This window comes from Chiloscyllium plagiosum, chromosome 1 (genome assembly GCF_004010195.1).
Source record: "Chiloscyllium plagiosum isolate BGI_BamShark_2017 chromosome 1, ASM401019v2, whole genome shotgun sequence".
Lineage (NCBI taxonomy): Eukaryota > Metazoa > Chordata > Chondrichthyes > Orectolobiformes > Hemiscylliidae > Chiloscyllium > Chiloscyllium plagiosum.
In genome coordinates, this window is record NC_057710.1 from 11,528,421 (window position 1) to 11,541,659 (window position 13,239).

General features: G+C 40.3%; 1 protein-coding gene across 5 annotated transcripts in view; it reads left to right on the plus strand.

Annotated features, from left to right (window-relative positions):
* Positions 1 to 13,239, plus strand: part of gfra4a (GDNF family receptor alpha 4a) — a 160,879-nt gene that overhangs the window by 138,871 nt on the left and 8,769 nt on the right. For all 5 annotated transcript variants that reach the window (XM_043696028.1, XM_043695854.1, XM_043696122.1 and 2 more), the window contains 2 exons: positions 6,073 to 6,207; positions 9,809 to 9,972. In XM_043696028.1, coding sequence (XP_043551963.1) covers positions 6,073 to 6,207; positions 9,809 to 9,972 — 299 coding nt within the window. The remainder of the gene's footprint in view (positions 1 to 6,072; positions 6,208 to 9,808; positions 9,973 to 13,239) is intronic.

The following is a 13,239-nucleotide window of genomic DNA, read 5'->3' on the forward strand; positions in this document are numbered from 1 at the left end:
CCTTTTGTCCTTAATGTATTTGTAAAAACCCTTTGGATTCTCCTTAATTCTATTTGCCAAAGCTATCTCATGTCCCCTTTTTGCCCTCCTGATTCCCCTCTTAAGTATACTCCTACTTCCTTTATACTCGTCTAAGGATTCACTCGATCTATACCTGTCTATACCTGACCTATGCATCCTTCTTTTTCTTAACCAACTCCTCAATTTCTTTAGTCATCCAGCATTCCCTTCTAAGGATTGATTCGATCTATCCTATCTATACCTGACATATATTTCCTTCTTTTTCTTAACCAAGTCCTCAATTTCTTTAGTCATCCAGCATTCCCTATACCTACAGCCTTTCCTTTCACCCTGACAGGACTATACTTTCTCTGGATTCTTGTTATCTCATTTCTGAAGTCTTCCCATTTTCCAGCCATCCCTTTACCTGCGAACATCTGCAATTGCATCCTTCCTGTAGTGTGGTGACAAGAACTACAACAGTACTTCAGCAGGGGTATAACTAGCATTATACACAACTCCATGAAAAGCTTGTTGTTCTTGTATTTAGTGCGTCATATAATAAAGGCAAGCTAGTCGTCCACCTCATCTCCACGGCCTGCTTCCTTCAAGGATTCATGGACATGCACACCTAAGTCACTCTGATTCTCTTTGTTCTTTACTTCCTAGGGTCCTACTATTCAACAATGTGACCCTTGGCCTCCCATTATGCATTGTCCCACAATTTTCAATTTTCATTTCCCTCTGTTTAGCCCACCTATATTGTGCTGCAGTCTAAGGCTTTCCTCCTTGCTATTTACCACAAAACCAATTTTCATGCCAGCTGTGAACTTATCGATCGTACCTCAATGTTTAGATCACTAATGTACAATATAAACAGCAAGGAACTCATAACCAAATCCTGCCATATACCTCTGGACACAGGCTTTCATAGGAATTGCTCTGGGCCATTCAGCCCATTGAGCCTGCTCCACAATTTAGATATTTTCCGAAATAACGTGTTCAGGAATGTTATTACACACCTCTGGAGAGGTGGGATGTGAACTCAGGCTCCCTGGATGAAAGGTCTAGACACTACCACTGCACAACGTCCCTCCCTGCTCTGCCCTTTAGTACAACCATGGTTAATCAAATACTTCAATGCCATTTACTAACCACTGGTAACCAGAAATCTGGGGGTTGTTTAGATCAGTTGAGTGGTTGGTTGCTTTGTAATGCAGAGTGATACGGACAGCAATGGTTCAGTTCCTGCCACTGTCTGAGATCATCATGAAAGATTCTCCTAGTTTGTAATATATAGGGGCAGAGTTAAGCTATTTGGCCCATCAAGTCTGCTCTGCCATTTGATCATGGCTGATATGCATCTTCTCAACATCTTCCCCAGCCTTGCCTGAAGTGTGGTGATTCCCAGGTTAAACCCACATCTGTCATCTCTCTCTAATGAGACAGCAGCCCTATGGCCCAGTAGGAGCATAATAACCTTATCTTTTAATTAGAAATCTATCAACCGCCTACTTTAAACATACTCAAATACTGAGCTTCTGCAACACTCTGTCGTTGTGAATTCTGAAGATTCACAATCTCTGAGTAAAAACGTTTCTCCTTATCCCAGTCCTAAATTGCATCCCCTTACTTTTAAACTGTGGCCCCTGCTTCTAGACTCACCACAATCTTACCTGCATCTATCCTATCTGTCTCTTACGTATTTTGTGGGTTTCAATAAGGTCACCTCTCATTCTTTAAACCTTAAAATATACAGGCCCTGTTTGTCCAATCTCTAATCATAAGACAGTCCCATAATTGAGGGAACAAAGCCAGTGAACATTCATTGCAATCCCTCAATGTCATCAATAATCTTCCTATGATCCTGGCTCAGTGGTTAGCATTGCTGCCTCACAGCATCAGGGACCTGGGTTCAATCCCTGCCTTGGGTGATTGTCTGTATGGAGTTTGCACATTCTCCCTGTGTCTGCGTGGGTTTCCTCAGGGTGTTCTGGTTTCCTCCCACAGTCCAAAGATGTGCAGGCCAGGTGAATTGGTCATGCTAAATTGCCCGTAGAGGTAGGTGCATTAGTCAGGGGTAAATACAGGGTAGGAGGTGGGTTACTCTTCAGTGGGTTGATGTGGACTTGTTGGGCTGAAGAGCCTGTTTCCATACTGTAGGGAATCTAATCATAAGGAGACCAAAACTGTACCTAGCACTCCAGGTGTGGTCTAACTAAGCTTTGATCCAATTGAAGCAAGACTTCATAGAACATAGAACATTACAGCGCAGTACAGGCACTTCGGCCCTCGATGCTGCGCCGACCTGTCATACCAATCTGAAGCCCATCTAACCTACACTATTCCATGTACATCGATATGCTTGTCCAATGACGACTTAAATGTACTTAAAGTTGGCGAATCTACGACCGTCGCAGGCAAAGCATTCCATACCCTTACTACTCTCTGAGTAAAGAAACTACCTCTGACATTTGTCCTATATCTACCACCCCTCAATTTAAAGCTATGCCCCCTCGTGCTCGCCGTCACCATTCTTGGAAAAAGGCTCTCCCTGTACACCCTATCTAACCCTCTGATTATTTTATATATCTCTAAGTCACCTCCTCTCAACCTTCTTCTCTCTAACAAAAACAGCCTCAAGTCCCTCAGCCTTTCCTTGTAAGACCTTCCCTCCATACCAGGCAATATCCTAGTAAATCTCCTCTGCATCCTTTCCAAAGCTTCCACATCCTTCTTATAATGCGGTGCCCAGAACTGTACACAATACTCCCAATGCGGCCGCACTAGAGTTTTGTACAGCTGTAGCATAACCTCATGGTTCCAGAACTCGATCCCTCTATTATTAAAAACTAAAACACTGTATGCCTTCTTAACAACCCTGTTAACCTGGGTGGCAACTTTCAAGGATCTGTGTATCTGGACACTGAGATCTCTCTGCTCATCTACACTACCAAGAATCTTACCATTAGCCCAGTACTTTGCATTCCGGTTACTCCGACCGAACTGAATCACCTCACACTTGTCCACATTAAACTCAATTTGCCACCTCCCAGCCTAGCTCTGCAGCTTATCTATGTCTCCCTGTAACCTACAACATCCTTCATCACTATCCACAACTCCACTGACCTTAGTGTCGTCTGCAAATTTACTAACCCACCCTTCTACACCCTCATCCAGGTCTTTTTTGTCCAGTGCAACTCCTGCACTTAAATCTATTGTGATAAAGCAAAATATTTAACAAGCCTTCCTCATAACTGGCTGCACTTTAGCGTTAAGTGATTAATTGACAAGGACACCCAGACCCCTTTGCACTTTTACACTTTCCAAACTCTATTGAAGAAATACTCTGCACACCTGTTCTTCCTGTCAGAGCGGATAACCTCACATTTTCCAAAATTATATTCGACAAGCTTGGCAGCTCACTAAGCTTGTCCAAATCCTCCTGAAACCATTTTACATCTTCTTCACAACATTCTTTCTTAGCTTTGTATCACCTGCAAATCTGGAAATATTACATTTGATATCCATCTCCAAATGATTTATATATATATATATAAAATGTGCTGGAACTGCTGGGATCGAATTACTGTCCCCAGCAGTACCCCACTATTCTCAGTCTGCCAATGGTATGGGTTAGTAAATCCTTAAGCCAAGCCACTACATTACCTCTTATCACATGTTTCAATTTTCCTAATCAATATCCTTTGGAGAAAATAGACCATAAAATATAGGAGCAGAATTAGGCCATTCAGCCCACTGAGTCTGTTCCACCATTCTTGTGCCTGTTCTACTGCCTTCTCCTTTAACCTTTGATCCCCTTACTAATCATGAAACTATCTATCTCTGTCTTAAAGACACTCAATGACTTTGCCTCCAAGGCCTTCTACGGCATTGTGTTCTACAGATTCACTGCCCTCTGTCTGATCTCGTCTCTGTTCTAATGGGTCAATCCCTCACTTTAAAACTGTGCCCTCAGGTCCTAGTCTCCCCAGTCGTGGAAACATCTTATCCGTGTCCACTCTTTCCAGGCCCCTCATCCTTCTAAACTCCACACCCAGGAGTACACACCCAGGATCCTCAACCACTTCTCACAGGACAAGGCCTTCATTCCTGAGATCATTCTTGTAAACTCTCCCTGGATTCCTTCCAAGGTCAGCACATCATTCCTCAGATATGGGGCCCAAAATTGCTCCCAATATTCCAAACATTGTCTGACCAAAGCCTTATACAGCCTCATTAGTGCATCCCTGCTGTTCCAGTCCTCTCAAAATGAATGATAACATTGCATTTGCCTTCCTAACTGCCAACTGAACCTGCACAGTAACCTTAAGAGAATCCTGAACTGTCTTCTAAATCCCTTTGTGCTTCAGATTTCCAAAACCTTTCCACATTTAGAAAATAGTCCGTGCCTCTAATCTTTCTACCAAAGAGTATAACCTCAAACTTTGCCACATTGTATTTCATCTGCCACTTCTTTGCCCACTCTCCTTGCCTGTTCAAGTCCTTCTGCAGTACCCCGCCCACTTCTTCAACACTACCTCTCCCTCCACCTATCTTTGTGTCATCTGTAAACTTAGCAAACATGCTCTCAGTTCTTTTGTCCAGATTGTTAATGTATAACATGAATAGTTGTGGTCCCAACATTGATTCCTACGGAACTCCACTAGTCATTGGCTGTCATCCTGAAAAATACACCTGTATCCCCACTCTCTGTCTTCTGACAATCAGCAAATCCTATCCATTTCAGTAGCTTGCCCCTGACATCATGGGTTATTCAGCAGCCTCCTGTGCGGCACCTTGTTAAAGGCCTTCTGGACCTCCAAGTAGATCATATCCATTGGCTCTCCTTAGTCATTAACTCCTCAAAGAATTCTAACAGATTGTCAGGCATGACTTCTCCTTGATGAATCTGTGCTGACTCAGCACTATGTTACCATGCACGTCAAAGTACTCTGCAATCTCATCTTTAATAATGGACTCTAAAATCTTGACAATGACTGAGGTCAGGCTAACCGGCCTACAATTTTCAATCTTCTGCCTCCCTCCCTTCTTAAATGGGGGGTGTTACATTAGCCTTTTTCCAGTCCTCTGGGATTCTCCAAACTCCTTTGGAAAATCCAAGTATATTAAGTACATTAACAGCCCTTTCTTAATTTTGTTAGTAAAGTCCTCAAAAAACTGCAAGTTCATCAAATATGATTTCCCAATCTTCAAACCATGTTGACTATGCCCAATCAGATTTTCTTTTTATCCAAGTGTACTTTCATCACATCCGTTTTGGTAGAGTCTAGCACTTTCCCTACTACTGATGTTAGGTCTCTATTTCCATTGGTTCTGGAGTTATCAGCTTTTAACCCTATCCATTTCTTCTGTGCAACCTTCTTGCTAATATTAAATTCCTTCTCATTTTCTCTAATTGGATCTCTAATTCTGTAGAAGAAGTTAAAAATCACACAACACCAGATTATACTCCAACAGATTTATTTGGAAGCACTAGCTTTCGGAGTGCTGCTCCTTCATCAGGTGGTTGTGGAGTATAAGACCGTAAGACACAGAGTTCTGTTTTGTATCTTCCTCAATGAAAACAGGCTCAAAATGATAATTTAACTTCTCCCTCGTGGCTGTATTCTTAACTCTGTCTGTAATGGACCCACATTCGTTTTAACTGAATGGTTCCTTTTTAAGACCTATACGAGCTTTTAACAAGCCATTTTTATGCTTTTTCCTAGTCATATAAACCTTGACCATCACTCTTTGCCTTGATACTTTTTCAGCAGTTCGTGGATTTCATTCCCACTCATGACTTTTTCCTGTTATTTAGCTCCTGCACACTGAGACCCAGATATTGAAATTATTCTCAATGCAAAGCAAAACTGTTACTTAACCTTTTCTTCCCTGACTTTCTTTAGCAGTAATGAACAAACCTTTTTGTCAATGTATGAATTGTAGCTAATCTTGAATATATCTGCAATAATGGAGCCAAACCAATGAAGGTTCTTCATTCATGGTCTTCAGGAGATGTTCATCAAATCTTCCTCTATGGTGACAGTTCTTTATCTCTTTTGTTAGGTACTGTAGTCACACCAAACTATATCGACAATTCCAGCTCTAATGTGGCACCCTGGTGTACCTGCAGTGGCAGTGGAAACCACAGAGAGGACTGTGAGGGCTTCCTCAACCTCTTCACGGATAATATCTGCCTCAGTGAGTAAGGCTACTTTGTATAGATAAGTAACTGATGTATAATATATTGCCTAAAGCAAAACTGAACTACTGCAAATGCTGGAAATCTGAGCAAAAACAATCCCCATTCTGGTGGATCCCTGCACCAGAGTCATGGAGGACGAGGAGGTCTGTTGGGCTCCCAGTGTTTCATCGGTTGGTCTATATCCTTCCCTCCTCCTGTGATATTCCTGAGATCGGTCATCTGCTCCTTCCTAGATTATCAATATTTTCCTCATGCAAACTCTTACACCCACACTGGACCAGCGTTATCCTTTGCTGGCTCCATTCTTTACTTTAGTCCCTTTTGCCTCTCATTGTTATCACTTGCATGATTCTGATCTCCACCCTGTCGAAGACGTTTCCCTCCTGCTGTTCATTTCCCTGACTTGGTCCCTGAAAGTCAGAAAGATTTTCATGTAAGAAAGCACCTTTCATGACCTCCAGATGTCCCAGAACACATTGCAGCCAATTTAGTTTAGCCAATCCAGTAATATAAGGAAAGTTGTTCATAGCCTGCATATTCTCGTTCAACAACATAATAGCAGCATTATAAGTCAAAATTTAACACCGAGGCATCTAAAGAGATAGTGTAAATGACCAGGGCTTAATCAAAGTGGTAGGTTTCGAGGAGTATCTTAAAGATGAAAAGAAATGGCAAGTTAAAGAAATTAGGGAGAGAATTCCAGAGCCTAGGGTCATGGCAACCGAAGTTATAGCAACCAATAGCACAGTCATTAAGATTGGGGATGCTCAAGCAGTCAGCACTCGTGAACAAGGAGTAAGTGTAGATTCCTTCAGCCCTCAATAAAATCATGGTTGATCTATTATAACCTCAATCCGCTTTCCTGTTTAGCCTGATATTGTCGCACTCACTTGTTTAACAGGAATCTCTCTCTGCCTCCACCTTAAAAATATTCGAAGATTCTGCTCCCACCACCTTTATTCAAGAACAAACTTCTAAGGATTCACAACACCTGGGAGAATAAATTCCACTTCATCACTTTGCTTAATAAAGTCATAGAGATGTATAGCACATACTTTGGTCCAACTTGTCCATGCCAACTTGTCCATGCCTAACCTAATCTAGTCCCATTTGCCAGCAATTGGTCCATATCCCTCTAAACCCTTCCTATTCATCCAGATACCTTTAAATGTTGTAATTCTACCAGACTCCAGCACTTCCTCTGGCAGCTAATTCATACACACACCTACCTCTGTATGAAAAAGTTGTCCTTTAGCTTCCTTTTATATCCCCTTTCACCTTAAATCTATGCCTCCTAGTTTTGAACTCCTCTATCCTAGGCAAAAGACCTGGGCTATTCACCCATCCATGCCCCTCATGATTTTATAAACCTCTATAAGTTCGCCCATCAGCCTCTGATGCTCCAGGAAAAACAGCCCCAGCCTATTCAGCCTCTCTCTATAGCTGAAACCCTCCAAGCTCGACAATATCCTCGTAATTCTTTCTGAACCCTTTCAAGTTTCACATCTTTCCTATAACAGGGAGATCAGAATTGAATGTAGCATTCCAAAAGAGACCTAACCAATGACCTGTACAGCTGCAACATGACATCCCAACTCACATACTGAATACACTGACCAACAAAGGCAAGTGTTCCAAACGTCTTCTTCACTACCCTGTCTATCTGTGACTCCACCTTCAAGGAAGTATGAACCTGCATCTCAAGATCAATTTGTTCAGCAACATTCCCAGGATCCTACCATTGACTGTATAAATCCTGCCCTGATTGGCCTTTTCAAAATGCAACACCTCACAAATGTGTGACTCAAGTTCTAAATCCTTCCATAAGAGGAAACGTCTTCTCCGCGCTCACCATGTTCAGTCCCTTCAATTTCTTGTATGTTTCAATCAAGCCACCTCTTAATCGTTAAACTCCAGCAGAGAGAAGCTCACCGTGTCCCACCTTTCCTCATAAGACAACACAACCATTCCAGGTATTAATGTAGTAAACCTTCTCTGAACATCTTCCAGCCCTTTAACACATAAATACGTATTTACATCTCAGCATATACGCAGAGGAACAGAGATATCACTTTGGAGATTACAAAAAGGGTTAGAGGAAGGGAGTATGAAGGAGGCAACAAACAAATATGAAAACATGTACAACTTTCGACCCTCCCTGTCTGGCAACCAACAGCTGTGAGCCAGAATTCTGCATCCTCTGCTTTTGATGCATATTCAGTAATCTCTGAGAAGTCAATAAGACTTTTGAGTCTTTTACTCTAGGCGAGACCATAATCTCACACAATAATTAGTAGAGTTTTAAAAATAAGTTTCTTTGTAATGCAGTTTCTGGAGAATTTAAGTATCTCACTTCACTGAAATTTCAAAGCCAACTGTCAATCTTTTATTAATCTTTTCTTTAAAAGTAGCAATGCATGATTTTTATATCAACTTGCTTTATTTTTAAAAGTTTTCCTGATGATTTGTGAGGTAGTGGGATGGCATTACTACATATAAATGGCTATAAGGTAGGGATGAGCTGAAGAGAGAGAGTTGATGAAGGGCTGACGAAGGGCTTTTGCCCAAAATGTCGATGCTGCCTGACCTGCTGTGCTTTTCCAGCACCACTCTAATCTTGACTCTGAAGAGAGAGTGGAGTCAGGCAATGATATGGAGGTGGAAATCAATGGCCTTACTGGCAGTGTGTGTGGCTATGCATGGATATGTGGTCAAAAGGTCATTTTGAGGTTAAATATGAGAACAACTAGGAAGATTGAGAATATTTTGGTTCAGCTTTAGACAATTGCTCAAGAAAGTTATGGAAGCAGTAACAGTTTGTCATGGGTGCTGAAGACAACATCTTCAATCTTTCCAATATTTAGTTGGAAGAAATTTCTACTCAATCTGATCTAGCTGTGGTTCAAGCAGTCAGACAAAAAAGGCAGCAGGAGAATGGTGGTCAGGTAGATTTGGATGTCACCAAGTCTACAGGTGAAAACTGACCATATGTTCAGATGGAAATGTGTTGCTGGAAAAGTGCAGCAACACATTTCCAGCTCTGATCTCCAGCATCTGCAGACCTCACTTTCTCCTCATATGTTCAGATGATCTTGACAAGAGATAGCACGTAGATAAAAAGTTGATGTTGATCTGAAATACAAATGGTTTCTCATTCCAAAGATCCTGCTGATTTTCCAGCATTCCAATATGTTGTTTGACATGGAAGTGTAGATTTTAATAACATATGTACTGCTACAATATATGAGGCAATATTTCTTGTCCGATGTGAATGACTCTTCTTCAGATATTAAACCTAAATCACCTTTACTCCATTCTGAAGAAGAGTCATTCTGGATTCAAAATGTTAACTCTGTTTCTCTCTCCACAGATGATGCCCATCTCCCCAGCAAACTTTCTATATTTATTTCAGATTTCTAGCATCCACAGTCCTCTGCTCTTACTTTATTGAATTGTGCAGTAATTGAGCAAATGGGTTAAAACTGAAATGTTGCGTTGCAGCATCTTCTGAAAATAGATAAATACTGAATAATGAATCAACACTGAGACCCTGTACTTCATGGGTTTAAACCTATCTTTTTTTCTCTTTATTTACAGAGAATGCATTTCAAGCATTTGGAAATGGGACAGATCTTAACACAGGCTCCAGTGTTCAACAGTCAACTCTCCCCACATCGCAGACCAGAATGGACAAACACTCAAATGACACAGAACTTTCACACTTAGATGAAAATATGTTTGACCCATCACTAACTACACAGGTAGGAATAGAATGTAGCAAAGAAACGAAATGTCCTCTTACTGCACAGACGAGTATATTTTAATTTCGGTGTTTGCTGAAGTAAATAAACTCAAATTAAAGCATCCCTGTCTTTAGGAAGGGGAAGAAATCAGCCAGGATTCTTGTTATTGATAACTAGGTTTGTAGTGGATTCTTGTTTGTCAGGGATAGTGAGAATATGACTGGACATAGTGTGAGGCTGTTTTTGTCAGATTATGACTGTAGCTGATGATGTTACTGGGTAATTCATATCCCAGAGTTAGACTTGACTTTGTAGACTATAAATTTGATTTTTCTTTTTGTTTGCCATGGAGGTTAATCACTGAACATACTCACCAGAGATTGTTCATACACACTTAACAAAAGAATAGTGTAGGTTAGATGGGCTTCAGATTGGTATGACAGGTCGGCGCAACATTGAGGGCTGAAGGGCCTGTACTGCACTGTAATGTTCTATATGTTCTATAAATGTTAATTACATACAAAAGAAATGAAAAGCAGTATTAGTCCACATTCTTGCCTTTTCCCCATAATCCTTGATTCACTTATTGGGTAAAATCTGTCTATCTCAGCCTTGAATATATTTACCAACACACTCTCAAAATCCATCCATGGTAAAGAATTCCACAGAGAAGAAATTCCTTCTTATCTCCGACTTAAATGAGTGATCCCTAAATTCATAATTATGCTCTCTGGTCCTAGACTCTCCCACAAGGGGAAACAACCTTCAAACTCTGTTAAGTCTTCTAAGAATCTTGTATGCTTTTATAAAGTTGCCTCATATTCCTCTCAATTCCAATGAGAGAGGCCCAATCTATTCTCGTACAACAGTCCCTTCTCACTTGGGATCACCTAGTGAGCCTTCTCTTGACTGCTTTTGATGCAACTATATCTTTCATTAGGTAAAGACTGCAAAACTGTTCACACTGTTTCAGCTATAGTATGCCTAGTGACTTGTATAATTTTAGCAAAATCACCCTCCTATTATATCCCATTTTTAAAAAAAATGAAGACCATTATTCTCTGTTGGCCATCTACTAAACTTCAAAGCTTGTCGATTGTGATTCATATACTCTTCTGTAGCTTTATGCTTTCTCCATTCAAATAATATTCAGTTCCTCAATTTATCTTGCCAAAATGCATAACCTCAAATTTCCCCACATTACATTCCACCTGCCAAGGTTTTGCCCATTCTCTTAAACTATCTGTATTTCACTGTAGACTCTGTGAGTCATCCTCACCACTTGCCTTCCCACCTATTTTTGTCATTCACAAACTGGGCAAAAATGCATTCATATTTCTCATCCAAATCATTAATATATATTGTAAATAACTGTGGCCCCCAGCAACTGTGACCCCTTTAAACTATACTATTTGAATATTCCCATCCTGAAAATGCCCCCCACGCCCCCTCACAACTTTGCCTTCTATTGGTTAGCCAATCCTCTATCCATGCTAATAAATATTTCCAACAGCAATATCTTATGAAGTATCCTAACCTATAGTTCCCTATCAACCAACTTCTGAAAATCCAAATATATTCCATTTACTGCTTTCCCTTTATCTATCCTGCTGGCTACTTCTTCAAGTAAGCAACTTTGTTGGGGATGATTTCCCCTTTGTGAAACTATGTTGACTCAGTTTTATCATATTATGCATTCCACAGTGCTCTGCTGTTACATCATTTTCCCAATAACTGATGTCAAACTAACTGGATGATAGTTAAATACTTTTCTAAAATTGTAAGTGATTTGATATAGAGACCCTTGCTTGGCTGCTTCAGAAGGAAGGATCAACAGTATTGGTATGAAGTCCCATTTCAAACAAGGACAGCAGATTTAATTTCCGAAGGAGAATCAATGAACTAGTTAGACTTTTATGTCAAACCTGGAGGGTTCATTTTTATTGCTACCAGCTTTTTATGTCTGTGTTTTTAAAAGTCATATTCTTTAACTGCCATGACGAAATAGAAACTGAGACTCTGTGTGTTATTACTCTAACTCATTCACTATTGTAAAACATCAGTAATGATACATCGTATTCTAGTGCATTAAATGCCAGAACCAGGAGCATTGGAAACAAAGACAGATCACAAGAGAAAAGGAGGGAATCGAGTCCCTTAGGGTGTCAACAATAGAACTGAAAACCAAAATGAAATTATTAGGCTTTGAGTAGAAAATGTGTTTAAAATGGGACTCATCCACATTCTATTAAAGTGAATTGGAAATGGAGGAACTGATTATATCACTAACACACTGCAGTCACAGCCTGTCTATGCTTATCACGAAGAAATAAATTGAGGCCAAAGAATATCGTAAAGGAACTGTGGAAAACACTAAGTTGAATGGCTTATCAATCAAGTCAAACGAGAGCTTATGAAGGACAGCAAGGTTTGAAACTTCCAAATAGGATACACTATAAAGCTCACTGCTTTGAACAGTGCCAATCAAATATTGCCAGTAAATTAGCTTGCAAAGTTGCTTTAATGTTAGGATAAATTGGGCTATTTAGTGGCATATTTTCAATTAAAAATTCCTAAGATTGTGCATATAGTTCCTTACACTTAAATTGTCCATTTTAAAATTAGGTAATCATTTACATTGATCAGATGGTGTTAACAATTACAACAGAAAAGTCTACACCAGAAATTGAAAGGTCAGTTGAACATCATAACTTCATTTTTGGCAGATTTCCAGAATTTGTTTTTTTCACATATTGTGCTCTGTTCTCCAGTATTTCAAATTGGTCAGTGGTTAATTTCACTGTCTGAGTGTTTGACTGAGCTGTGCAGGTTAGGAAGGTCCTCCAGATTCAGTGACCTGGACTGAACTGTTAACAGCAGCAGTCCAACTAGTCAGAGCACTAAGGAGAACAAGGGATCATAGAATCATAGAAACTAGGTGCAGGAGGAAGCCATTCAGCACTTTGAACCTGCTCTGTCAATATGATTATGGTTCGTCATATTTTCGCCTTTTTATCCCATACCCATTAATGCTTTTAAAATCTATAAACTTATCTATCGTTATCTTGCATACATTCAGTGACATGGCCTTCACAGCTTTCTGTGGTAGAGGATTCTACAGATTTACTACCCTTCTGAATCAAGAAATATTTCCTCATTTCACTCCTAAATGGTCTACCCCGTATCCTGAGACTGTGCCCCTTTGTTCTAGAATCCCCAATCAGGGTAAACATACTCCCTGCGTCTAGTTCATCCAGCCCTGTTATTTCAATTGGATCTCCTCTC